Source organism: Actinia tenebrosa, unplaced genomic scaffold, assembly GCF_029948245.1.
Source record: "Actinia tenebrosa isolate PJP-AT-01 unplaced genomic scaffold, QUT_ActTen_1.0 PGA_scaffold12__29_contigs__length_12842862, whole genome shotgun sequence".
Lineage (NCBI taxonomy): Eukaryota > Metazoa > Cnidaria > Anthozoa > Actiniaria > Actiniidae > Actinia > Actinia tenebrosa.
In genome coordinates, this window is record NW_028292572.1 from 10,736,934 (window position 1) to 10,764,279 (window position 27,346).

Consider the following 27,346-nt stretch of genomic DNA (forward strand, 5'->3'; position numbering starts at 1 on the left):
CAATAATTTAAAGGCTCCAAAAACTTGGTTTTTAGATCGAATAAATTCTTCATTAACATTAATCAGATTGAACAAGAATCTTGTGTTTTATCTACTCTTTCCTTTTTTCTTTTCTTTTCTTTTCTTTTCTTTCCTTTCCTTTCCTTTCCTTTCCTTTCCTTTCCTTTCCTTTCCTTTCCTTTCCTTTCCTTTCTTCGGCCGTTCTTTCTTCCTTCCTTTCTTTCTTCCTTTCAGTTTTTTTCTTCCCTTCACATTTTCTCTTTCTTTTTCTTCTTGAAATTCAAGCTTTCGATCCTTTGGCTCACATTCAGGGATATAAAAGAATGACAACATTTTAATCACACGAAAAAAAAAATGTAAAAATTAAATCACGAGGTCTAGGTTGGGTTGAAATTAAGTCGTACAATAGCGTGAGAATACTGGCCAACCGATGAAGAGCGTGCATATGCAAACAAGCTGCCAGTAAAATTTATTTGTGCAAAAGTTGGAGGTAATATGGCGGTAGACCAACCAGATTAATCATATCATTATTTAAGAGGAAGGCTTTTAATTTTTTTTAGTTGATTCCGTCACCACTGTTTGTCTGGTCAACTCATCTCTCTCAAAGAGTAAATTACAATCTCTATTTTCTGTACAGCGTTTTAAAGTGCACCTACACCCTATTTTTTAAATATTCTTAACTGTTTGTACGGAACTTTTTAAAATGTTTTGTGGTATTTCGGTCACATTTGAAAAAAAAATTGAATGCGAAAAATTGTTTTAAAAATACGAAATGCGTGGTCCATTACCGCAGAATCAAAGCGGGAGTCTGGGTCCGAGTGTGACGTCACCCCAGGCCATGACTTGTTGCTTGGTGCACGAAAGTTAGTAAACAGATCGAGTACTTTTGAAACACAAGAGATTTTTGAAGACAAATTCGTGAAGATGGACTCTGATAACTCTGATCTAGAGACATCTTTTGACTTACAAGATGAATACGATGTTGAGGACGAATGTTTTGACTGTTCTGAGCAGTCCGATTCAGGAGAATATTTGTCAGTCGAAGGAAATGATGATACCTCTGAGTGGTACGAAGGGCATCATTCAGGAGAACCTCTGGCAGACGAAGAATGGACGAGACAGTATGAAAATACTGAACGAGAAAATGCCAAGATTGAGGAAATGCTTCACAAACGATTGACTGCCGTTAGCGTAGTAAGCGAATGGTGAGTTTTCTGTGCTATTGAAACATAAAAGCGCCCCGTGAATTTATAATGCGAGAGCGGTTTCGCCAAACCGTAAACAATGTTTTTGGATGAGCTCGAGGATGACACTAACCAAGATTGCGACTTTTGTAAGCTTTACAGTTTCTTGTTACGTGTACATTGAACATTCGTGTTTTTACTGTTTGTTTTGAAGGTGCAAGTGTGGCAATTGCTCTACTGAGATGCTAGTAAATATAAGCGAATGCTATTGCTGCAAAGAACTCGACGGATGCGACGAAGCTCTCCATTCTCAAGAAGTCCTTCAAGACCTTGATGAAAATGCCGAGCTGAACTGCATAACCGAACATCCTGGCTTCTCAGCAGTATGTCTCCAAAAATGGAGTCTTAAGCTAGCAGCTGATAAGTACAAAACCAGAGATCGGAAAAGATATCAACAATCAGGATCAGAGGAAAGGTAAGCTGAATTTGTGGCTTCTTTATGTACACATTATACTTTAACCAAAGAAATTATGAAAAAACCTTATCAATAAAAAGTTAAATATGCCAAAAATATTTTTATAAAGCAGTTTGTCCTTCTCGACATTAATTCCAAGGATTGCATGGGATATGATAATTTTTGCAGTGAACCAACCCCCAAACTCATGAAATTACCTTAATAAATCAAACTATTTTATATTCATTAGTTATTGATCATAATTTTGTTGTAATCACACACTAAACTGATTCATTATTGACATTCCAGCTTCCTTCGTAGCATTGCATATAGGGAGTTCACAAGACTAGTGCATGGGTATTTGGGATACAAGAGACGAATTCCACTACCAGCCTGTGCTTACACACGCATCAGAGAATGTTTCAGAATTTCTGAAGATGAACTACACAGTGGGTTTGAAATGGATCTTGAGCCTTTAGTTTGACTGCACAATGACAAGATATAAAAATAAAAAGTATTTAATACAAATTTTGTAGATGAAACAATTTAGTGTTTTAATAGTCGATGTTTTTTTTAATTTCTTTGGTTTTTTGGACAGTCAATGACATTCTTGTGTCCTTTCATAGGATTTTTGCATAGGCTGCAATGTGGGGCTCTCTTGGCATGTTCTCTACTTGTTAGTTGGTTTTGTTCAGGGACATCTAAAGAAAAAATATTAAAAATGTATAAGTAATATAAAATTTATAAATTTAGCTAAGATGTAAAAAGTACCTGCACAAGTAGGAGGAACATCCTCAACCACAATGCTTTTCCTGTGCAAGTGCTTTTGAAGAGCCTCCTCTCTTGGCTGCTTCTCCAGCATTGAATTCATTGGTGCTGGGGTCATCTGTCTTAATTCATCTTGTGCAGCAGTCAAGTCTTCTTTTGATGAATTCATGAACGTCTGGAAAATTTCTTCCACGTAACCTATAATAAAAATTGAGTTTAAAATTATGAGTGACAAAAATGTAACCCTTGAAGCACAACACATAGCCTACCATAGTCTGGTTTTACTCTGACATCCCTTATCGTGGCTTCTCCATTTTTGAACTTGGGATAAACCACCTTTTGTCTGTTGTTGCCTCCCGTTGTTTCTACCTCTCTCCGAAGATTAAGGTTGAAATGCATAGCAGCAAGAATGTGTCTGAAAAGAAAATATCCAAATTTTAAACATATGCAGTTGGATTTGACAGGGTTTTACCTTTGGGGTTCATTGGACTCCCAAGTTATCTAAAATTGAATCCTATGGCATATATGTTTTTCAAACTCTCTTTATTTCAAAGATATTTTCGTGTCTCTAGAAAGCAATCTATTTTTGTTTGGGCGTCCTATTCATATTTTTTTTACATATATAACCCAAATTTGGTGATCTTATTTATCAATCAGGTTTCTCGCTAAAATTCTAAATACAAACCGGCAATACATTCCAACATATGAATATGCAATCATTTTGGGAGCAAACTGATTGATGAGGGAATGGAATCCTTCCAAGCAACTGGTCTGCGCCCAAGGGGAAGCTTGCTGGATACCCTTTTTCAGAGAATCTTTTGTCAAGGCTTTACAAATTTTTTCATACACCTCTGACCCTAAAGAAAAAAAGGTAGCTTAGAAAGTGTTTTAAATTTTGAGATTAATAATCTTACACTCCTGCTTACTTCTTGGGTGAGAACTTTACACAAGATGACAATAGTTTAGTTTGGACTTTATGAAACTTAAAGCCAAATAGAATACATTATGCAAAATGTACCTTTAGATAACCAACGTCTGGGTTTAAGTATCCCATGATTGCACTTGTTAAAAATTGGATCATCTAGGCTATTGTGAACATTCACTATGTGACTGAGAAAAGATTTAAACTTTGCCCAGATCACAGTACCAGAACCATTTGAAGTAGATGTGGCACTCCAGTACAGATGCCTCTCACAGGGCTTTATCCACTCCTTTACTTCTTCATAATGCTTTTCTTTAGAAATTTTTGTGAGGACTTTCCTGATTTCTGAAATGCATAAAATTAATCTACATGTAGTGGTAGTGCACATGTATTCAAATCTAATAAGCCTAAAGCGAGATGATATTTTACCCCCGACTCTATGCCATAATAGTTTTTAAAATTCTTTCACATCAAAACTTTTGATTCCTTAGAGAATACAGGAACAATAGTCATAGTTAGTGAACATAAACAAAGTGAAAAGGACTATAGTCTAGTAACGGGTGGTAAAAAATCATCTTGCTTCAGGATTATATATAAACTTTTCATGCGTCAGGGCAAGTATGCTCTATATCTACTCATTGCAATAACGGTTTCATAATAATAAATCACTGACAGGTTTAATATTACAGTGCGGCTAATGAAACCGTGGCCAATTGTATAAAATTGACCGGTAAGAATTTCGAACTTAATGCTACCATATGATTGGCTAATAATTCTAGTTTATCAAGTTACCCTGGATATAGTAATCACACTAACTATTCTGCATATACTGTATATTGGTCATTTGCATACAAATCAAAGCAATAATGAAGTCACTCATAACTCACTTTTCTTAAGGTGCCATAAATCAAAGTAGTGGACAATGTTTGTCAACACCTTCTTCATGTGACAAGCAATACCAGTGTGTCGGTCAGATATAAATGTTAAGATCACAATCCCATATCCTATTAGGTAATCCATGCATTGTTTGAAGCCTTCAAACTCCATTGCAGGACTATTTCCCACTTGGTTCCTCTGCGGGCAATGAAATAAAAAATATTTGTTTGCTGAAACAAAATTTGTGGTTCATGAAAAATAAAGATGGCAGTAATTGATATTAACTGCTATTTTTATTATAGATGGTTCAAAAGAGAGTCCTACTGATAAAGTTCATGTCTCACCTGAATTAATGCAAAATGTATAATCATGGGGACAGTGCAACAAAACATGGTATATGCACCATATTTTGCACTGTGCCCCATGCTGTCATGCCGTCCATCACCTGCTAGTACAACACCACTGCCCATGGACTTTATGTTGTCAAGCATCTTCTTCTGGTAGCTTTTCCAGTACATATGTATTGCAGGGAACAGCTTGGTCTGCAAATAAAATACAAAATCCATATAATGCTATTTCTTCTCCATCTTCGATCAGAAGATGCATTTGTTTGTTTATCTTAACTGATTGTACCATTATCATTATAAACTACCTATGACAAACATAGTACAATATATAATACCAACACTCACTCTTTGATGTTTAAAGAACGTAGTCATCGACACACAACCAAGACCCATGTGTGCAAAGATTTTTGATATTTTGGAGATTGATCCCCCAGCCAAAAGGATTGCCATGCAAAGGAGAAAGTTCCCTGCTGGTACACCCCAACCTGGTATCACTGGTTGACTGTGCCAGACATTTTCCCTCTTTAGACACTTTGGGTTGCTGCAGGCAGTTTTTATTACAACTTCTGTCCCAACTTGGCTCACTTCTACCAGGGGGTTATCACTTTTGCAACAGTGACAAAACTTGAACAGCAATAACAGCTGGGACAGAAAAACAATGAACTTTGGCTCTGATCGCAGATTGGTGTCATTCAATTGAACCCTGAAATAAGTATATGTGATATGTGTTAAAAATATTAAATGGGTATATTAGCAGTATCATGAAGTGCAGCTACATTATGTTGTACATGGCATTAGTAAACATGAACATTATAAAGTAGAGAGGGGAAAAACACACCTGTGAGCTGAATTTTCTATATCATCCTCAGATTCATTTGCTGACTCCTCTGACTGTGTTTCATAGCTGTCATCTGGTTCTTCTTCTGTTACTTCCTCCTCGCTTTGGTCATCACTGTCGTAATCCCACTCTGAATCAGTTACACTTTCTTCTTGAGGAACTGAGTCACCCACTGTCTGAGTTGCCTTGTTTTTCGTTTTGTTATTCTTAAGGCCTGATAATAATAATATTTATAAAGATTTCAAGTATTAGGTTCACAAATACATATTAGTATAATATATCCTTCTAGGAACCCTAAGAATGTTTGTCACTTATAAAATCACACATACTTATAAGGACTAGCTACATTACTTACGTCTTGTAAGCCTTCTGCATTCAAGCTTCCTTTTCCTCAGGTGTGATCTCAGGGATATTACTTGGTTTCTCAGCAGTCTCCTTTCTTTTTGCCATTTGGCTTCACCAGTCGTAGGGTCTCTAGTACTCGATGTCTCCTCCGTTTCCATGAAATCGACATTTTCGTCCTCCCTGTTCTCGGCACTCTGGTGAAAGAAAATCGATAGTCGATTGAGCTACACTGTATTATGTAAACAATCATCCTTACTCTACCATAAACAATGACTCGTGTTCAAAACATATGAGTAATAAAGCCCATAAGACTAAGTTGTAATAATAATCACCGTAATATCTTCAGTATTAGAGACAGGAGCAACTTCTAAAACCTCTTCTCTTTGTGCCACAGGCAAGAGCATAGGCTCAGGCTCGCTGACTGGTTCAGTTGTACCAGGGTCTTCGACAGTGGCGTCATCATGATGATCTTGATGTGCAGTACTACTGGGGACGCTTTTAGAAGCAGCAGTCGACACGGTGGCATTTTTTAATGATTCTCTTAAAGTCTATCACGAAAAATACACTTTATTAGTTTCATAAGAAGGTTGCAGTAAATGTTTTAGCTGAGTTTTTTACCTTTCTTCGATTGCGATATGTTTGCTGTTTCTTTGGCGAGTCTAGTTGACCAGCATGTAGCGTGGGGTAAACATTCACTCCAAAACTGTCTCGTTTCAGTCGAGGGATGGCCGGTTTTCCCAAGGTAGCAAGAGTTGTAAATCTTCGCTCAAATGATTCTACTCTAAAATGCACAGAACATATGCACGAGTTCCTTGTAGGCTCCCACTTTGCACGCTTCACCTTTACAAACTTTATCCATCTAGTCCTTCGCTTCTTGGCCTCGGGTCTTTCATCATTAAAATACGGAATACTATGAAGGGCAATCCCTTCAGGAATATTTGGAACGTTGCTACATCCCCAAACTACACATTTGTTGGGCATTTTAGCGTTTGGAAATAAAACGTATTTAAGAAATTTGATAAAAGCAAGCGAATAGTCTAGAAAAATCTGTATAGAATCTGTGGTAATCTTTGGTTGTGTTGGCCTGTGGTGACGTCACACACCGCTCGCCCCAATCTCCTCTGTAATTACGGCCATGGTTCACTTACTTCGGCTAAAATGGTCAATTTTTCAATCTTTGACAGAGCACCAAAAATTCCCGTTTTGATGGATCTAAAAAATTTTTCCACAAATCTGCTTTTTGTGCCTTAAAGTTTTACTCCAGATCAGAAAAAAATAGGGTGTAGGTGCACTTTAAGTATACTAATGACCTATTATCATACTAATTGAGTAATGAATATTAAACGTTTGAAGTACTTATTTATCTAGTTATATAATTAGCGTTATAAAATTAAAAAATCTATTCTATTTTTTTCTCATGTAGTAGATATAAATTCAGGCTTTGGAACTAGATTTTACTAAGGATAAACTTCTTAATTCTACTGCCCGCCAATTGTATTCTGGCTCCTGCAATTCTTCGCTCGTTTGATTTTCTCTTGAGTCACTGATTATTACAAAAATAAAATGGGAAGTTCTTCACAAATCTTTATATCGATAGTAAAACATAAAAAAAAACTAGAATATTGGAACATAATGCAATGAAACTCAATAATATTTGAGCGTGTTTTGGGCTTTTGCCGGCTATGCGTGAAACACGATTTTAAGAAGCAAACTACTCGGGTGTAAATCTAGCTCTAGAACTTATTGATATATATTGAACAAACTATTGGTGTAACAATGTGAATAATAGAAAAGGAGAAATCCTTGTGAAATTCGAACTTCATAACTATATTTACCTTGGATTCGTCTGCTCTTGCTGGACGCGTAACAAAGACACTCCTAGTTAAAGAGTTGAATTCGTGAATTCAGTAGTTCCGCTTCTATGTTCCCACAATTCTTTGCATTGACCTGTACGGATCACTCGTTATTTGATGTAAACATAGGATTGCCTCAAAATATCAAGAAACAACGATCAAAACATGCTAGATGTTGGAATTTAGCTTAGTAATTCTGTGGGGCGAACTCTACTGCTTAGCTAGTGTGCATTGACTATCAGCAAGCGAAAAGACGCCATATAAGTAATAAAAGCGTCCCTAAAACAGCTCCATATTCACTGTTCTGCAAACTCTGAGAGGCTGATTATGCATGAATGGGCGTCCCTTACCTCACGTTCTGTTGACATAGACTAACGATAAATCATAAAATCTTACTACTTTCATGTTATTGGCCTGTAATGCCTTGCTGAAGGGCTCTGCACTTGATATTGATCATGATATACACCACATACGGTCAATGGTCCGCGTTAAGATCTTTCTTCAGACATATTAGAAAAACATTACTAGCAAAACCTTTCTTCAGACAAATTATAGAATCATTACTAGCAAAACCTCAAAATATCAAAATACCATTAGCAAAATGCTTTAAAGGGAGCGCTAACCTAATGATTCCATCTTCTGATACTGTCAATGTCATTAACGTTGTCCACCGAAAAAAGACATTTACACATTTACGCATTTAGACTAAAAGATATATCACGTGTTTCATTATGTATTCTTTGCCTTGTGTGCGTCAGCCTGAACTTTAAATGTGAAATTCAACTCGTGAATTAAAAATCCATAACCCCTGACTATTTAGAGAGGATTTAGGATGGAGAATGGTATTTCAGCAGTTGTTTTATGCCAGAACCTTCGAGGAAACACGTGATATTTCTTTTAGTCTAAATGTATAAATGTCTTTTTTTGGTGGACAACGTTAATGACATTGACTGTATATAAATGGCACAGAAATGTTCTTGATTTTGAGTTCTGTTTTTGACTTAAATAAAGTAATGTATAAATTTTTTCTTAAGAGATCACGTGTTTATCTGGGGTCACATGATTGTTGGAAGAAATTACCAGCACTTTGGATTTTCTAGTTTCTTTCTATAGATTTCTTTTCTTTTAAACGAGTTAATTTGATCATTTCAAAGCAGAACACAGAGTCAATGTACAAGTGAAGGCCAGTTTATCCATACAGTATCTCGTCGTATTCCAGTTTTTAATTGTACGCTTCGTTACTCACATCGAGCCAGAGCGAGAGGGGGGAGGGAGGGGGGGAGGAAGGCAAATCCACCAACTTGTTTGCGCCCCCGAAACGCCGAACCAAAATAGATAAATTATAATGAAAAACAAAAACATTTCAAAACCGTTTACGTTTTGTTTTTACAAAACGAAAATTGAAAAGAACCACCAGTATTTTACGAAGGAAAAGCAAATTTAAATTACGGCGATACATCCTAGGAAGCCGCCATTTTGTACCCCGTTGCCTACTCCCCTGGTCCTATCACAGAGTGGAATTTAGCTTTAATACGTCAGTTGTTAGCTCAGACTGAGGGACTAGATTCGCTGACGCAGAGGAACAAAGTTAACGATCGACAGCTTCAAATAAGCTAAAATAAGTTCTAACATCGTGAATGCGATAAACCTATAATCAGTCACTTTTTTCTCATTTCAGACCACGTGTCATTCTTCAGGTAATCATTTCTTTGTTTAACAGTTGTGCATGGGAAGATACGTGAGTATATGTACGACTCAAAGAAAGACGCATTATATGAAATTATGAGTCAGTGCATTTCTTACCCTCGTCAACCTTTGATTAAATCTTATTTTCACTGCGTGCGTGGGGAAAAAAAATTTTTTTTTTCAAACAGTGCTGGATGGTGTTAGAAGGGACCGACATGACAAGAATACCAATTAAGATCGCTGTTTATAAAGAGGCATGCAGTGCGGAATCGTATGACAGAAGTTCTAAAAGTCCGGCCAAATAAAACCTCACTAATACGACCTAATTAATTTGCCTTAACCGACCACCTTGGATCAATCCGACCAACTCATTCACGAAATAAGACCTGCTGGAACAAATGAAGGATATAGGCACTACTATTTCAATATAGATTAAACTGGGATTGCCAGCTTTAGGAGTTGAATGAATAAAAGAAACAAACAAAGAAACAAAGAAACAAAGAAACAAAGAAACAAAGAAACAAAGAAACAAAGAAACAAAGAGAGAGAGAAAGAAAGAAAGAAAGAAAGAGAGAGAGAGAGAAAGAAAGAAATAAAGAGAGAGAGAAAGAGAAGAGGAGAGAGAGAGAGAGAGAGAGAGAGAGAGAGAGAGAGAGAGAGAGAGAGAGAGAGAGAGAGAGAGAGAGAGAGAGAGAGAAAGAAAGCTCAGTTCATTAAACCAAATCGCGCGATTTCAGACTATTGTTGACACATCCAGGTTTAGAAGGTATTACCTCAGCCACAATAGAATTGATGGAGAGATTTACGTGGTAAATAAACGAGCTCGCACCATTCATTTGTTCTGAAATATCACTATCTCACAAACCCATTTAGACTCGTCACTCACTCAACTGTGCATAATATACAAAAATATGCTACGTACATTATACAGCAAACGCTCTAGTTAATAATAAATAATATATTAACATCTATTGACATTAAGAATAATTTTTGATAAGCCTAAACTGACTTCGGCTGGTCCACTGTTTAACATATCAGGAATTCTTACTATTCATCAAAGAGTAACATTCAGACTGTGTACTTTAGTATACAAGGCCCTTCATAACATGGCCCCCCAGTATATTAGTAATATGTTTAAGCTGAAATCTTCAGTTTGTAATAGGATAACTAGAAGCATTGCAAATAATGATTTATGGCTACCTAAAGTTAAGTTATGCATCAGTAGAAATTGTCTGCCCTATAGTGGGGCAAAGGCTTATAATAATTTACCTACTGCTTTAAGAAATATTGAGCAATTTAAGAGTTTTAGAACGGAACTCTACAAATATATGTTAAATAAATCATAATTATAAATAGTATCTTTTCTCAATAGTTTAGTGTATATTTAAATTTTGTAGTTTAGATATTTATATTAGCTTCACATATTTTTGTATTTTTATATTTCTTGATGACCCAATGTAAGATTAGCTTTGCTAAATTGGTTTTTTATCATCGTTAAATAAAGTTTATTATTATTATTATTATTATTATTATTGACATTAATTAATATTTATAAGCCCTGTCAAGCAAGGATGGATGTTGGAGGCTTGCAAATCTCTCTACTTATACTAGATTAATCTCCCTAGATCTCATGGGCACAGAGGATTGCAAAAGTTTAGTTTATTAGTGAATATTTTGTTATTTGAGGTAATCCTAATCTGTCCATCTCTTAGTCTTGAACAAACTCAGTTCTGACTGGGGCTATACTTGCAGCTCGCGATGACTACAAATAGAATACCGTAAAATGAATTCTAAATGAACAAATTTTCTCGTACGGCGTGATGTAGCAATTGTCCATACAAAATTGAACTGGAATGATGATATAGGAAACTGGAGTTATTATAGCAAATTTCTCAAGTCGAAAGACTCCACATTGTTCAAACGATTTAACAACACAATAAAACAATTGATCACTGAAATTACAATGCAATGCCACTTGAAATGTTCCTATCACAAAATATATTCTATTCGGTTCGATGATTTTCTTTTGACAAAAGCAAATAAATAAAAGGCAAGCAGATTAAATATAACCTTATTTTTGATTTCGAAAAATTCAGATCAAGAGATGCACATTTGGAATTGGATTCGTATTGAAATATTACCCAAACTGTGAAAACACATTTTAAACTGTTAGGTAAGAATGTGACAGACATAATGAGATTTTTGGTTAACACGGTTTGCTAGAGTTTTACTCGAAGCTGAGGGCTTTAGAGCGAAACCAGAGCGAAACATAATGATAGCTAACAGCTGAACAGTTTACTAGTTTGCAACAAGACGTGTACAATCAACTTACCTCCATATAATTAAACAGCATATAGTATACAGTACTGGCTTGGCTTGTCCTTGGCTCAGTCCTCGTATCACTAGCGATGTAAATAAACCTTTTCTCTGGCTTTGTACGACTGACACAACATCAATAGTCACATGTCAACCGACGAATCAATTTTTCTCTCGCGATAATTAAGCATTTTTTGCGCTTCAGCGCCAATGGGGCATATTCCGACTACAAAATTGTGGACGTATCGTTTATGATAAAAAACTGTGATATTAGGATTGCGATTAATTTTTGGAGTTCTTCAATTTGATATTACCACCTAATATATTTAAGATGTTAAAAGGGATGGTTGAAATCTAAGCGATCAATGGAAATTAATGAGAATCATGAAAGGAAATTTTGACAAACCTCAAGAGAAATAGGAATACAAATGGAAAAAAGAAAGGCTTGATTTATCCGAGTAAGTATTACTTAGAATAAAGAGATGACAGGAAAAAAAAAAAAAAAATACTTCTTTCACTCGCTTTTGACTTTAATACGCGACCTATATAATCTAGTGTTCGTATTTTTTTCGTGTTCGCACGTTTCGCTACGTGAACGTGTTAATTATCGCGTGAGGATTAACTACTGGCCAACTGCAGACTAGTTTCATGGATTAAGAACCCTGATGCAAGCGACGACAAACATGGTCGCATAAATCAAACACGTTGCTATAACAACTAAAATTTAGCAATGGCGCGCTGACGTCATGATCTTGAGTTGGAAAGAGCCATAAATTAGGGGATTTTTCATTATTTTGAAGTCAAAAACTAGGCTTTGAATAAAATTCAGGTTACAGGGTGCTACAACACCCCATTTCTAGCTTGGAATTAGTTTGTGGTTTAATAAGGTGCATCTTTCTAATCTCGTGAGTCCGTAAGCACTCAAAATTCTAGATTCGTCCGTGACATCTTTTAAAAATAAACAACTATCCGGCATCATCAACTTGAGATTGTAAAGGGGGAAAAAATGAATATTTAGATTATTGTTAAAAGCTTTTCGTCATGATCGAACTGCATGAGCCAGACAAGGTAACTGGAACAAATTTGAAGCATTTTATTTATTGCCCATCAATTCCATCGTTTAAAGCGTTTTATATTAACATCACGGAGTTTACTTTGCTTTGTTTGACTTGAGTTTACTTGAGACGACGTGACGTAATTATATGACGTGACATGATGTTATGTTACGTGACCTGATGTAAAGTGACTTGATTTGACGTGACGTGACTTGACATGAATGTGATGTGACTAGCAGTGACCTGACGTGACGTCACATGACGTGGATGTGATTTGATTAGTAGTGACCTGACGTGACGTAACATGACGAGGATGTGATTTGACTAGTTGTGACCTGATTTGATGTGATATGACGTAGATGTGATTTGACTATTAGTGACTTGACGTGACGTGACATGACGTGGATGTGATTTGACTAGTAGTGACTTGACTTGACGTGACGTGACTTGATGTGACTTTAAGTGATTTGACGTGACGTGATGTAATTTAACGACTAATATTAATTAACGACTTTACACTTTTAAACTAAAGGTTATTGTAACTGCCCTTAAATCACTTTACCCTTACCAATAAAATTTTCTCTTATTTGAAACATTCATTTGTCGAAGGCGTTTGACCACCTCACTTGAACCAAATCGAGGTCTGTCCTATTTTATTGACAGTACCAGATGCCGTGTACCAACCACGGTGGACATATGTCTCTGAACCCCTATGGACATCGGGCTGGAACGTCTTGCATGGAGCTGAAGAACATCCGGAGTGCCCATCTCCTGAGTGGACACTGGGGAAAAAGGGACCTTTTGTCCATGATGAGTGCTCAGTACCCAAATCGTTGAATCCATATCCGGTGGGATAGGAATCACCCCAGGTCACACCCAATGATTCTCCCAGTCCGTATCGCACAAACTCTCCAACGTCTCCCTTCAACCCTTCAACCAGGAAATCAGTCACGTGCATCTTAGGGATCCCATTGGCTCCCACAGCACCGTGATAACGATTGTGATTGGCAAAGGTGATCTTGTATGGGTTTTGTCGTAGATCTATTCTATAGACGTGAGAGAAGTGATCGATTCCACCGCTGTTTGGGTTGTTACCTGCTGCCATCATCATGTAGGTGGCATTTCGTGCCATCATCACAGCGCCATGCAATAGATTGATAACACCATTTTTCCCCGCGCGTCTGGTGGGACGCCAAGCATATCCCATGGGGTTGTTCATGTTTGGAATGGCTTTGTTCAAAAGTGAGCTACCTACAGAGCTAACGTATCCATAACTGGCCAGCATCCATCCCCCACCAGAGTATGTCATATCGCAATACGTCTGCGCGGCAATCGATTCTCCTGGAGGCTGGATCCAATACATACCGCTGCCTTCACTCTCGCCGGTGTCTAAGATAGCCTGTGCGTTAGGAGCTGGGTTGATCTTAGAACCTAGCTTTTTACGTTCACACTGAGCTCCGGCAAAATCTTGAGGGCAAGTGCACGTTTTACTTTTATTTGCACAAATGCCACCATTCTGGCATCGATAACGACCAATACATTGCCCTGAAGCAAAAAGAATATTGCTTATCATGAAATTATTATCATATAAGTATATATATAAATCTATATGCTTGAGTCTATACTGTCGGTAGAGTGCTCGATGAAATCAGTTGCAGAGCGTAATAGATTGTAGATGGATCAAATACAAGGCAGTATAAGAGTTTCACGCTTACTCCATCATCAGATTAAAGTCTGTCTGATGATCGCGTGAGCATGAAACTCGGAGTAACAGCTAAAGTGATGTATTGTGTATATATATATATGTGTGTACACCTAACCAAAACAATTCTGCAACTTTACATATATATATATATATATATCTTTTGTTTTTCTATTGTTTAGTCTCTCGAGACCAAAAGACATATATATATCTGAAGTAACAGAATTTTTTTGGTTAGGTCTGTGTGTATATATATATATGCAATGGATAAATTAGAATAATATTAGAAAGATGTGTCAAATTTTTGCCACGAACTACAAAAAATTTGTTGCGAAGCAGTCGTAAATTTTTGAAGAGGCACTGTTTTTTTTATATATAAGAGAACGCAAAACAGATATACGCAATGGCTAAATTAGAACGTAATTAGGAAGATTTGTTAAAACATTGCTACAAACTAAACACTTGTTGAAGAAGTATTTGTTTAGTTTTAGCCACTGATAATTTTTCTTGTTAATTCACGCCAGAACGCGAAACAAGAAAATGGATAAACTTGAGATTAATTAACACTGACGTTAAGTTCAAGGGCGGATCCAGCCAAAATTTTAGGGGGTGGGGGGGCTAATTGAGTTTAGGTGGGGGGGCTAATTGAGTTTCTTCCGTCAACACAACGGAAAACAATAAAAAAACCATACAATTCTTCAGTTTCGTTTTGTTTCTTTTCTGCTGAAGGGGGGGGTTTCAGCCCCCCTTTGCCCCCCCCGGATCCGCCCTTGAAGTTGTTCGCATAAAATTATAGCATTTTTACTGGAAATTAAAGCATAAAAATGATAAAATAAAATGAAAACCTTCAACTCAATCTCGGTTCGCTTAGTGATGCACCTTAATTTTTCGCTATTTTAAATTTTTGTAAATATTTCCTTGAACTCAAAAACCAAAAAAATAATCTAGAAAAGTTGGCAGGCTAAAACTTCTAAAAATCAATCAGAAAAATGATTTATCATTGTATTTAGTTTTTAGGTGTGCTTGTATTGTAGGCCTTACCTTGTAATTGAACATAAAGACTTCCAAGTAGGGTTAGCAAAATCAACGACTTCATGATGTCTGCCTCCTTCCGACAAAAATCTAAAACTGACACTAAACTTCCTTGTAGTGGTGTTTGTAGGGTCTCTTGGTTTGATGGCCTGTCTGTCATGCCTTATAAGGTTATCCGAACAAATAGATACAATTTACAGTTGCCTAGCAGAGTGTTGCATGAAGAAGAATTGAGAACGTGCCACTTTTGGTGTCGACTTTTCATGGCATTTTTTCCTGTCTCTTCTGGGTTGTTGCTTGAAGAACCTCTGAAAAACCTCTCAAAGATTTGAGCCTTCTTTTTGGTGTACTGGTTTCTGCGTTTGTTCCAGAAATATGTGCCGTATGAAAACATTGCTCGGAATATTTTTCCGAGAAAAAATTGCTTGAAGAAACATAGTTCACATCTTTAATAACTAATCAAGCAGCTAACACCCCTTAATACTTGCATAAATCATTTGGTTTGTCACTAGTTACAAATAAATCTAATTATCTAATACGTCACTATAGTTCTTTCAACTTTACCACTCATGAATATACTCAAAGTTTATTAGCTTAGACTAAATGATCGATTAAGGGAATGATCATTAAAATAAATCAATGATACGAGGAAAAACACTGTCAAGAAGAAAGCTAAACAATTGACAAAGCAATTCATGTAAATCCCTCTGCTGAGCTCACTCACTAGCTCCCTCAAAGACAGTTTGCCGCTTTTCACTTGAACCAAATCGAGGTCTGTCCTATTTTATCGACAGTACCAGATGCCGTGTACCAACCATGGTGGACATATGTCTCTGAACCTCTATGGACATCGGGCTGGAACGTCTTGCATGGAGCTGAAGAACATCCGGAGTGCCCATCTCCTGAGTGGACACTGGGGAAAAAGGGACCTTTTGTCCATGATGAGTGCTCAGTACCCAAATCGTTGAATCCATATCCGGTTGGACAGGAATCACCCCAGGTCACACCCAATGATTCCCCCAGTCCGTATCGCACAAACTCTCCAACGTCTCCCTTCAACCCTTCAACCAGGAAATCAGTCACGTGCATCTTAGGGATCTGATTGGTTCCTATAGCGCCGTGAAAACGATTGTGATTGGCAAAGGTGATCTTGTATGGGTTTTGTCGTAGGTCTATTCTATAGACGTGAGAGAAGTGATCGATTCCACCGTCGTCTGGGTTGTTACCTGCTGCCATCATCATGTAGGTGGCATTTCGTGCCATCATCACGGCGCCATGCAATAGATTGATCAGACCGTTTCTTCCCGCGCGTCTGGTGGGACGCCAAGCATATCCCATGGGGTTGTTCATGTTTGGAATGGCTCTGTTCAAAGGCGAAGAAGGGGAATTACTTGCCCCGTGTACATATCCATAACTGGCCAGCATCCATCCCCCATCAGAGTATGTCATATCGCAATACGTCTGCACGGCAATCGATTCTCCTGGAGGCTGGATCCAATACATACCGCTGCCCTCACTCTCGCCGGCGTCTAAGATAGCCTGTGCGTTAGGAGCTGGGTTAATCTTGGTACCCAGTCTCTTTCGTTCACACCGTGGCCCGGTGAAGTCTGGCAGACAAGCGCATTTTTTGTGTCCAACACACGCGCCGCCATTAGTACAAGCATGACGACCAGCACATTGACCTGAGGACAGACGTTTGCTTTGCGTCTCAATTATATTTAATACTAATTGACTCTTACTCTTCGTCTACTAGAATACTACTAAGGATATACCCTATGATTGATTTTACCACTATTATAAATTTTCTCGCTTTCTGATTGGTCTAGAGCCAGGGGAAATAGGAGGACATATACCGATAAATCACGTCAGCAAATCAAAACCCCGTTTTTCTTTCCAATTTTACCCTTGTTTTTGTAGTGAAAGTTTTAGTTTTTTGTGGTAAAAAAAAATGTCCTCCAGTTTTCTCAGCTACCCTTCGTGAATCCACAACATTTTGCCGACTAGATGACGAAAATCGTGGTACATGGCAAGTGCTGGTTCAAGGATTAGTTAAAGATTGGGTGGAGGAGGGGAGGGGTTTGCTATTCAGTAAAACGCTATAAGGCATCTCCATTTTGATTAGACTCTTTATTCTTTTCTGTGTGTATATCTTCAATGGAGAAGGGCAAATGCCATAAAATTTACGTTCCAACTCCTGTATCTGCCCTTGATAAGCCCAACTGAAATAAGCACTGATGCACGGTCCCATGCCACTTGTATGCTGATACAGACTTAGTCTTACTCACTCCCTCTACTACGACCACTTTATATGATCGAGATAAAATGTTTTACTTTCAAAATCACCCAGCAGGTAGAACTTAAATACAAAATTATTCATTGCGAGGTTTAGTAAAAGCCTGGGTCGAGTTGGCATTGCAGTGCATTGTGGGACTGATTTAGGGGACAAAATAGAAGCCATCTTGGAAAAACGACAGACCGAATATGCTCTGCGATGTTAACTCGGGCCAGTCTTTTACTAAACCTCGGAATGACTAACATTGACTTACTTTTTTGACAGTACATTCCTGTGAATCCCTTGGGACATTTACAGGACAAGACATTAGGCCCTCCTCTGCAAACCCCACCATTATGACAGTACGAGTCACGACAGACTGAGAAAGAAAGCAATGAACGAATAGGTGTTTTATACTACAATATATGTTACAAGTTACTTTTAAATTTTTATTCGATAGAGTGAAAGAATCAAGGAATTACTTTATTTTGGGTTTGTTAGGTCTCTCCCTTGTTGATTCAAGGGTTTCTCAGTTCTATATGGATAAATCTGTGAGTTAGCCGTGACTTAGATCAGCCCAGAGGTTGTTTCAGGGTTCAATCTGTGAGTTAGCCATGCCATGACTTAGATCAGCCCAGAGGTTGTTTCAGGGTTCAATCTGTGAGTTAGCCATGCCATGACTAAGATCAGCCCAGAGGTTGTTTCAAGGTTCAATCTGTGAGTTAGCCATGCCCTGACTTAGATCAGCCCAGAGGTTGTTTCAGGGTTCAATCTGTGAGTTAGCCATGCCCTGACTTAGATCAGCCCAGAGGTTGTTTCAGGGTTCAATCTGTGAGTTAGCCATGCCCTGACTTAGATCAGCCCAGAGGTTGTTTCAGGGTTCAATCTGTGAGTTAGCCATGCCTTGACTCAGATCATCCCAGAGGTTGTTTCAGGTTATTGATAATTTTTTTGAATATTTACCTTTACGAGCCGCATTGTTAGAGCAACACTTGATCAATTGTCTCTCGAATGTATCACAATCAGACGTGCTGCCATTCATCTTCTGGTAGAACCGTCTACATTCTTTAACAGAATTCTCAGCAGCTTCAACACATTCCATACATTTTCCTGTGTTTAAAAAAAAACAACCTGATTTTGGTGCTACTATTACATTATTGGTCTCGGTAGGGTACGCTATGTAGTCCTTCCTCCAACAGGGAAGATGGGGAGTGTGAGGGGATATATTGAGTTTACCATTTTGAATTATGAAATAACTGCCATAAATCTCGCTCTCTTATTGGTTGGGAGCGGAAGCTTTGAGAGCACACAGCGCGCGTGCGCAAGTTTTATATCTCGTCATTCGTTTGTGTACAAAATAATGCAATTATTCTACTTTGTGGGTTATGAAAGGAATACAAACTTGCCTGCTGTGCTATGTGAAGTTATGTAGAATTTGAGGATTTGCAGAACACTCGAGAGGTGTTGAAAAGCGCTTAGGCTTGTGTGCTTCTCCTAACACTTTTCTCGTGTTCTGCGTACCCCGCGTGCTTTATAACTACGCAGAGCACGCGCGCGAGTTTTCTATTTTTCCATCTCTGAGTTTGAAGGTCTACCACACCACCCACGCTTTATCACTACGATAGACTTACGCGAGGGACAGTTCTCTTGACAAATGGTTTTCTTCTTGGCAATATGAGCCTCACACGCTTTCTTACAGGTTTTAAAGTTGTTACTCGTAAGTGATTGAATGCTGAATGGGATGGTCATGCACTGACTGACATCGCTCAGCATGGTCGCTGAACACGCCAGGGTGTCTGAACACTACAGAAATAAAGAGAGGTGTTAGAAAGGAATAAGTTAAAAGTATTGTCATCTTATGGGACCCGATTAAGAGGGGAGGGGTGGGGAATTCAGTACCAACCAACTTTGAAATTGACGTTGTTCTCAAATATCTCCAAAACTAAAAGTCGAACTATAGTCAGTAATGACTGTTCTGCATTTTTGTATGTATGTGTGCTAAACAGCGTCGAGCATTTCCACAGTTTCCTGAGGGAGACTATAGTATTTATAATCTGTTTCCTATTTTGGACCACTTTGAGCTTGTCCCTAATGTTAAACCAAGATGGCGCACGAAGTGGCTGCGTAGGAAACTAAGAACGGATGCCTGCGCCACACAACATAAGATGCCTGCACGTCAACACTTGTTGAATCACGAGTTCCTTGATTGACGTTGACTCGAATCTTCAAGGTGATCAACGCTCACATTACATATACTTAATACAAAGAAAAATAAAACACTCGCAAACGAGATAACATAATAGCCAAAAAAGGGACCCCAGAGCCTCAACTCGGATTGCTTTGTGCTCGACAACTCTACCATAATATCGAACGTCAGCTATTCAAATTTTCTCAGCAATTTGTGGTGAATATTCTAAGGAAATACTCAATAATTTGATATCCAAATGAGCTAAGAATCCTAAAGAGGCACTAATATAATACACGAACAGTTACTCATGAAGAAATTCAAGGGAATTGAAACGAAAGACGACATAATTTTTTTTTAATTGCCAGTCCATATGTCAAAAAGTGCATCTAGTTGTGAAGAACATCAAGAGAGACGGTGAAATTTTTACACACGCGAATATTGCGCAGACTGTAAAATCAGATTGTTATCGAGCTACTCAAACCAGAGAAGATTATGGGGAGCAAAGGGATGAATAAACACACGTGGCGTCACAAAATACCTTATAGCTGGCATGAACGGTAAGACATCCAAGCAGGAGTAACAAGACAATGGCTTCCATGATTCAATGGTTTATGAATCAGTAAACCACTTTACTGCGACTTCCAGTGGTCTGCTTTTTATAACACTCGACACATGACGTAATGTCCTTGACCTAGGCGTCGTCACAAAGGTCCTGTTGATCGATCGTGTTCTTGAACTTATCATGTACAGGAATCCCAAGGACTTGTTTACAATCCTTTCAAGAATATTACGTGACTTTATGTTCAAAGCTCTCCCCACTAGTCATCACAATGAATATTTATGTTCTGAGCACTTTGGCAACCCATCCAGTTGTCAGTCATCATGGACCGAGCTTGACTTTTTCAGTCTCCTTCAACTGATTTGTTTGGATGTTTGCCAGGTTTCCTCCCAATATTTCTGAGTATAAAAGCCGGCACGAAAAACGTCGAACAATGCTTCTCAATGTTACAAGCAACTGATGTGCCAGAAGGGTAAGGGCGGTAAACGTTCTTCTTGACTCAAAAAAAGCCCAGAGTTAGCTCCAGAACTGTACACGAGTAGACACATGCTGGAATCAATTAGTGTATCCATGGTACCATATATTCTTAATGCAAATAGTGTATGTTTTAATGTTGTAATTTTCCTGTCTAGCTCTCAAACCATTATTTACTATACTTTCCATTCTATGCTATTTTTGCTATATCCAGTTTGTATCTCATGATAACGGGAAAAAATATAACAAATGTTAGGTCGTATGCACCGATAAACTAAGAATTTAAAGCCTTTGTTTTCATTAAAATGACGTCGCGCTCAAGTTTCCTCATTTTTCTGGGGTTTTCTCCTAAATTTCGACTCAAACTCGCATCCAACAATCGCTCAGTTTTGGCTCAACTGAATGAGATAAAAGGCTGTAATATAAACATAGGCTCTTTTAGGAGAATATATATACATCAATGATATTAGTATATATATTTAAAACTTTACTTAGGCATTCACTTTAAATAATACAAACATCAATGTCATGAATTGTTATCGCTAGAGTAAAATATAAATCCTTAGCTTACTTTCTTTTCTCGTCATACTCTTTAGCACGAGCTGTTTTGCCAGCCAACTGATGCTTACTTTGGACTCTCAAATCTCTTCAGCATATCTCAATATCGTACTGAAACTGTCTGATTTCCAAAGGCGTTGCTTTAAGAAATAACCTACTTTTACAAGCCAATAAAAACTCACTTTTTCCAGATAACCTGCACACGTTGTTATTTACATTTCTTCTGCAAGTAAAATATCTTTACATACGAATACAAGTCTAATTTTAAAGAATTCCATAGCTGCTATCTGTTGTCAAACTTCTGCTTCTCTAGACAGTTCAACCAGTTCTATTCCATCAGGTATATTAAGATCCATACCTTCCCAGTCAAGTTCTACTCCACAGCTAGACGAGCTAACGAGGTCTGGTGTGGGTGAGGTGTAAGGGATGTCGGTGCTACTTGGAAGAGAGCTTTGTTTGGATAGGCTTAGTTGATTAGCAAGTTTATTGTCGGTAAGAACAACCTGTCGAATAACCAATACGAATTTCAATCAAGGAGAGAAAGAATATTTGATTGCCTAGTGAAGTAGTCGATATTCTCAAAAAAGGAAGCCAAAGAGAAAACATGTTTACTTAGTTCTTTATCGTTGTGTTTGGGTTGGAAGTCGGGAATGATAGGATCACCTTGTGCGCACTTGGAGTGGTCGAGGTGTGCGCAAGCAAGAATACCATACATACCAGAGTATGATTTACCAGGCACCCATTTGTTGTACCTGGACAAGTGCTTGGATTGTGGGAATGGAGTGGTTGAAGTGCGCACAACAAAGAGAAATTAAAAAATGGGTATCAGGTATGATATGATAGCAATCATGATAGCCAGTAAGAGAGGCCAGTTCATAACCAAATTTTAACCTCACCCCCCCCCCCCCAATCGTGTTCAATTATAGTCTTTAGCGCCTTACCTCTACCTCAGACGCTGATGACGTGGATATGGAATCAAACCGCTGTTCATCAGTACTGAAGGCTCGAATTCTTTCATCGATCACGTGCACCGGCCTAAAGTTCTGTGCCGTTACCATGGCTACAGGTCTATTTTCGTTAATATCAGTAAGACTTGATTTTGATTGGATAATATCTTTTGTTTTTTCTTGTTTTTGTTCTTTCTCTCTTTCCTTTTCTGCTTTAGCTAGTTTGGCTAATTTCTTTTGTTGTCGTGCCTTTTCGAGCGCCCTTATTATTACTGTGCAAGCAAGGAAGAACAGAAATGCAGGAATCGCTATCAAAATGGCTATTGGAATATTGGAATCATCGGCTGCTAAACTCCTTGGAACACAACTTGGTTTTGTACTTTGTGCTAGTGATAAAAATACGGAGTTAGTTTGATTGGGTTTGCGAGAATAGTTAGTACGTCCTTGAAGACACGATTGGGTATCGGGCACTTGGTGTTTGTTCTCTAAACAATCATAACAATATATATAGAGAGGAAATAGTGAGAAACCTATTGGAGTAAAAGTCATTGCCATTAAATCGTTCCCAGTCAGTATTTCCAAAAAAAAAAAAGGTAAAGCTTGATTTTTCGGATGGAGCGTAAGTTGGATCGACTAATCGCTTTAAAGCATGTCACGTGATCATGCCAGGTCACATGACTATGAAATGATCAACATGTCCAGATCAATACCTTCTAGCCTCACTTATCTTTACCTATCCTATCCTATTCTTACGCATCAGTTTTAAAGTAATTTTCTCAAAATTATTATGAAATATATTAAGAAAAAATATATATATATCATTAATAAAGAATATAAGTTTCTAACCTGCTGATATAGTTAGCGTAGTTTCCTTGATTGCCTTGCCATACTTATTAAAAGCCAAGCAGATATATGTACCACTATCATTAGAAGACACATTATAAATATACAAAAGATCTTCGTGAATCTGTCGGCGCTCACCGACTGTCGTACGACGGCTTCCCGACGCACCATCCAAGAGTAAAGGAACGACAACTCGCAGCCGTAACTTCGTCGGTACGATTTTTGTCGAAGGTGTTATAAACGATTCCTTCATTGAGATATTCCTTGAAGTATTTGTAGGAATGGACTGAAGAAAACGCCATTCAATATACGTGATTGATTGAGTTTGTATTTTACAACTAAGAATTGCAGTCTGGCCTAACGTAGTGGACATGTTTCCTTGAGGTTCGTCGACGATGATGGGATGTTCTCGAGGTTCTAGAAAAAAACACAAATAGTTGTAAGTGCTTAAGTATTATAAGAAGGAAAAACGTTTGTAGTGCAATGCTAATAAATTCAAGCCTTCTTGTTCCAGTGTCCTTCGTTCGAGAGTCGCAGAGCACTGGAGTGAGAGGGGAAAGACCTCACGAGAGCCCGACCTAGTAAACATTTCCGCTCAATAACATACGAGTTGCGCAGTTTTCGTAAGGGTAACAAAAGCGCACCCTGAGTATTATTTCTTTCTTCACTAGTTGTGGCTAAGAGGATACGCATATAACATTGAACTGGCTTTCCACTGTCAGTCGTGTTAATCGTCCAATCACAGCGGTGCGTATTAATAAAGGCATAAGCAGAAAGGCTAGGAGTCGTTTCATCTACTCTGGCTATTCATACCTTTAACAGACAAGTTGAAGGTCCAGTTCTCAGTTTTATGACCAGTTATCCTCATACACATATACCTTCCTGCATCAGCCAATAGAACCTCGTCAAACACAAGCACGTGACGACCAAGCCTAAAAATACTGTCCCTACGTCTGGAAGTCACTTCCAATAATGGCCTGCCATATTTGAACCACTTGAATGCGATGCTGACGTTTTTCTGGGTGGCTACCGCTGAACAGTTTAACCGGGCTGTTGAGCCCACGGTTGCTACCACTTTGGTGGTAGGATGACTTGGTCGTAAGCGATCACTTTGAACACCTACAAAATATAATAGGGGAAATTATCAGTCTGTCAGTCAGTCAGTCAGTCAGTCAGTCAGTCAGACAGTCAGTCAGAAAGTCAGTCAGACAGTCAGTCGACAGTCAATCACTTCCAGTGTAAAAACAAACCTTCTTTTCAAAACATTTAGAAGAATCCAACTATAATCCTAACATCGTCAAAACTGTCTCCTAGACACTTCTACTACTTCACATTGTCATGTCTAATGGTTAACCACCAAGATTTCGATTAGCAAGATATACCATAACCGCCTAACCACATACTACCCGCAATATCTGGCGGTTAGAAAGTTCACCGACCGGTGTTGTGTAATTTCATAGTATGCCGGATTGGTTATCATGGTGGTGGTCAGTTTCCTTCTATTTGATTAATGAGATTTAAGAAATTATAATGGATGAAATGTATTGTGGTCAGAGTGTTATCAATTTTTTAAAACGACGATATTTTTGTCTTGATAGACAAAATTGATAGTTTATCGCGAAATTACGTATACTTCGCAAAATCATTCTACTTAAAATGTTCGTGTGAGAATACAACAAGGAAGGAAACAAAAAAGAGAATAAAACAATGACTGAATAAATAAATGAAGTTATGAATATGAATTAATAGAAAGAAGAAAATGAAGAATAAATGAATGAATTAATGAATGAAAACTGAGAGGAACGGATACTAGTTTATTAACATTTATCGTTAACAACATTGGAAGTTTTTTCTAAACCACAATCCAACTATCAACGATATATATCTATCTTCTCATTGTATTTGTAGGTTGGATATTTTATTCAAATTAACATATATCTTCACCATAATATTTTGTTTTGTGAAGCTTTTGGGATCGTGTTTGTACTCGAAAAAATATATATTGGGTTGAAGTCACACTGTTAAATAAAAATAAAACCTTACCTGCAGTACATGACAGACAGTTTAGAATAGTCATCACGCACAGGCCAATACAATAAACCATACTTAGGATACATTTGTTGAAATATAGGTAGATGATCAAGATAAGTATTCTCTTTACGTAGTCAGGCTGTTACATCATTCAATAACGTCTTCTTACAGGAGCTCACAATGATTTGTACACTATTAACAGCAGCACGAGTAACTGTTGGCTTTATTGTCTGCTGCGACGTAAGAAATACATGAATATTATGAAATAATCTCAAAAGTGTTACCCACCATGGGATAGCGACTCATTGTTATAATAATTCCCGTTTGAATATCAGAATCTCCCCCTTACTGTTCAACTAAGTGTGGGTGTATTTTACGGCTTTCAAAACAATTTATTTGTTTTGTAGTGGCTTGATTAGTAGAACAAATATGCGGTATTTCACGAAAAAAACTTTGGTTTGAAAAACACTGAAAATTCAAATTGTATTTTAAATAATGATTCTACATTATTTATAACGTGAAGGTGCGAAAGTTCTTCGCGAAAGTCTCTGGAATCTAACCTTAATATACACCAAGAAAGAGTAGATTTAAATTATTTTGTTCATGTTTCAAATGTCTAGCTTAATGTAACTTAATATCCTGAACAAATATTTGAAAGATTAAGAGAAAATCTTTGTCATGAATCTCCATCCTTTACTTAGAAAGGTATTTTTTTGAAACCAGTTCTGATACAATCTTTATTTTTTTGGCTAGCAAATACTGCCATTTACGTAAATACCGATTATGTTTCTAAGACAACGATTAAATATAAAGAAAAAATCTTTTAAAGTAATATCTTCGACGTTTTTGCCGACAAATGAAAAAAATAAACGAATGTTATTATTTTCTGCAGACGTCATTCGATATTTGTGTGTATACTAATTAAGGATACAAAAAAAAAATTGAAAAATTTCATTAATATACATCCTATTTGCACACCACATTCCTCCCGAAAACCCGAGTCCCAAGAGAAGGGCAAACGAAGAGAATTTGATAAGGGCTGCATTTATTGATTTATAAGGTTTTCAGTGAATACGATAGGTTTGGGATCTATCTGTCAATAATTCAAATTTTTGACAGCTGAAGTCAGAAAACTGAGCCGATGTATTTTAAAAAGTCACCAATGAATACTGGCGCTTTCAAGTTATTTCGGTCCAGTTTCTGTTCCCCGTTAGTAAGTAAAAAGGAAATCTTATAAAGGTTGAATTTTGAGCGCCAGAAATAACGCAAGAAAGGACGAGCTTGGAGCTTAAATCACATACATGAAACATCTTATACCTCTGGCCGCGGCTTTAAAAAGAACGTTTCCAGGGCTCTAGATGATAGCAATTAGACAAAGACTTTCCTCTGGCATTCTTAGTTAGTATTCCATGTTTGATTTGTGTTAGCGGAAGGAATAATCATGAAGTATTTTCTGTAAACGATGGCAAATAATACGAGATCAAAAGACAAGTAAATCCCCGAATTACCTTGACTTTCTGTCTATCTTTCTCCTTCGATCCCTTGTCAACAATGTTTACGTCTGACTCATGTGAGCACGCGATTCGAATCAGCGGCGTTTGTTATCAAGCCAAGCAGATGTTCCGATGATGAGATATGGGATCCCTTTGTGCTCTTGGCCAATTGTTGCAGTTGTGAAAAGACGTAATTTTGCTGGAAAAATAAAACTCGACTTTACGAGCCTTTTTTCAAATGACCGGAATTCAGAGCAGTACTGCATTAATTATTAACGATGTTCAACAACTTTTAACCACAATTCTCTTGTTTCAAGCGGTTCTTAAAAACAAAAGCTTGTTTTTATAGGATGAGCCATTAATGAGCATAATTATTCTACTGCTTTAAACCACAGAGACAAAAATTGTTAAAAACATGGTTGTTAACCTTTAAGGGAAGGAGGATTGCATTACCAGCTGTCACGCAGAAAAATGATAACGTCGTCTTGCTGTAAACGATATTTGTCGTCACGTTACAATCTGTAAACTCGGCTTTAATTTTAAAAACAGTTTAGGGTTGTTGGTCAAACAACAACAAAGACACAAACAAAACTAAATAAAAAA

General features: G+C 37.6%; 6 protein-coding genes across 8 annotated transcripts in view; 1 reads left to right on the plus strand and 5 right to left on the minus strand.

The window, feature by feature from the left end:
- Positions 1-11,691, minus strand: part of LOC116304556 (protein FAM53A) — a 28,969-nt gene extending 17,278 nt beyond the window's left edge. Inside the window, exon 1 of one of the 2 annotated variants that reach the window (XM_031714310.2) lies at positions 11,606-11,691. The gene's annotated coding sequence lies outside the window, so the exon portion shown is untranslated. Of the gene's footprint in view, positions 1-7,569; positions 7,895-11,605 lie in introns of those variants that run through there. The other variant, XM_031714309.2, reaches the window with a different exon arrangement.
- Positions 685-2,631, plus strand: LOC148912241 (uncharacterized). Its single transcript, XM_089028202.1, has 3 exons — positions 685-1,205; positions 1,399-1,659; positions 1,948-2,631. Exons 1-3 carry the CDS (start codon positions 745-747, stop codon positions 2,120-2,122), a joined length of 897 nt encoding a protein of 298 aa, XP_088884328.1. The 5' UTR covers positions 685-744; the 3' UTR covers positions 2,123-2,631.
- LOC148912242 (uncharacterized) lies at positions 2,141-7,013 on the minus strand. The gene is made up of 12 exons (XM_089028198.1): positions 6,353-7,013; positions 6,067-6,282; positions 5,745-5,928; positions 5,390-5,603; positions 4,897-5,254; positions 4,549-4,746; positions 4,216-4,402; positions 3,425-3,673; positions 3,092-3,263; positions 2,676-2,821; positions 2,410-2,604; positions 2,141-2,339 (listed from the first exon to the last, which is right to left on the minus strand). Exons 1-12 carry the CDS (start codon positions 6,713-6,715, stop codon positions 2,212-2,214), a joined length of 2,610 nt encoding a protein of 869 aa, XP_088884324.1. The 5' UTR covers positions 6,716-7,013; the 3' UTR covers positions 2,141-2,211.
- Positions 11,692-12,662: 971 nt separating the features above from the next.
- On the minus strand, positions 12,663-15,695 carry LOC148912243 (uncharacterized). Its single transcript, XM_089028201.1, has 2 exons — positions 15,388-15,695; positions 12,663-14,189 (listed from the first exon to the last, which is right to left on the minus strand). Exons 1-2 carry the CDS (start codon positions 15,536-15,538, stop codon positions 13,267-13,269), a joined length of 1,074 nt encoding a protein of 357 aa, XP_088884327.1. The 5' UTR covers positions 15,539-15,695; the 3' UTR covers positions 12,663-13,266.
- Positions 15,696-15,812: 117 nt separating this feature from the next.
- Positions 15,813-20,594, minus strand: LOC148912244 (uncharacterized). The gene is made up of 5 exons (XM_089028199.1): positions 20,377-20,594; positions 19,282-19,453; positions 18,614-18,760; positions 17,925-18,029; positions 15,813-17,060 (listed from the first exon to the last, which is right to left on the minus strand). Exons 1-5 carry the CDS (start codon positions 20,434-20,436, stop codon positions 16,132-16,134), a joined length of 1,413 nt encoding a protein of 470 aa, XP_088884325.1. The 5' UTR covers positions 20,437-20,594; the 3' UTR covers positions 15,813-16,131.
- A 386-nt stretch (positions 20,595-20,980) lies between these two features.
- LOC116304555 (fibroblast growth factor receptor 2) lies at positions 20,981-26,956 on the minus strand. Of its 2 annotated transcripts, none has more exons than XM_031714306.2 (6): positions 26,759-26,956; positions 25,263-25,480; positions 24,033-24,338; positions 23,223-23,636; positions 22,371-22,762; positions 20,981-21,932 (listed from the first exon to the last, which is right to left on the minus strand). In XM_031714306.2, exons 2-6 carry the CDS (start codon positions 25,321-25,323, stop codon positions 21,723-21,725), a joined length of 1,383 nt encoding a protein of 460 aa, XP_031570166.1. In that variant the 5' UTR covers positions 25,324-25,480; positions 26,759-26,956; the 3' UTR covers positions 20,981-21,722. The 2 variants fall into 2 exon arrangements, with proteins under 2 accessions (XP_031570166.1, XP_031570165.1); XM_031714305.2 differs by having other exon boundaries at positions 25,263-25,483.
- Positions 26,957-27,346: the final 390 nt, after the last annotated feature.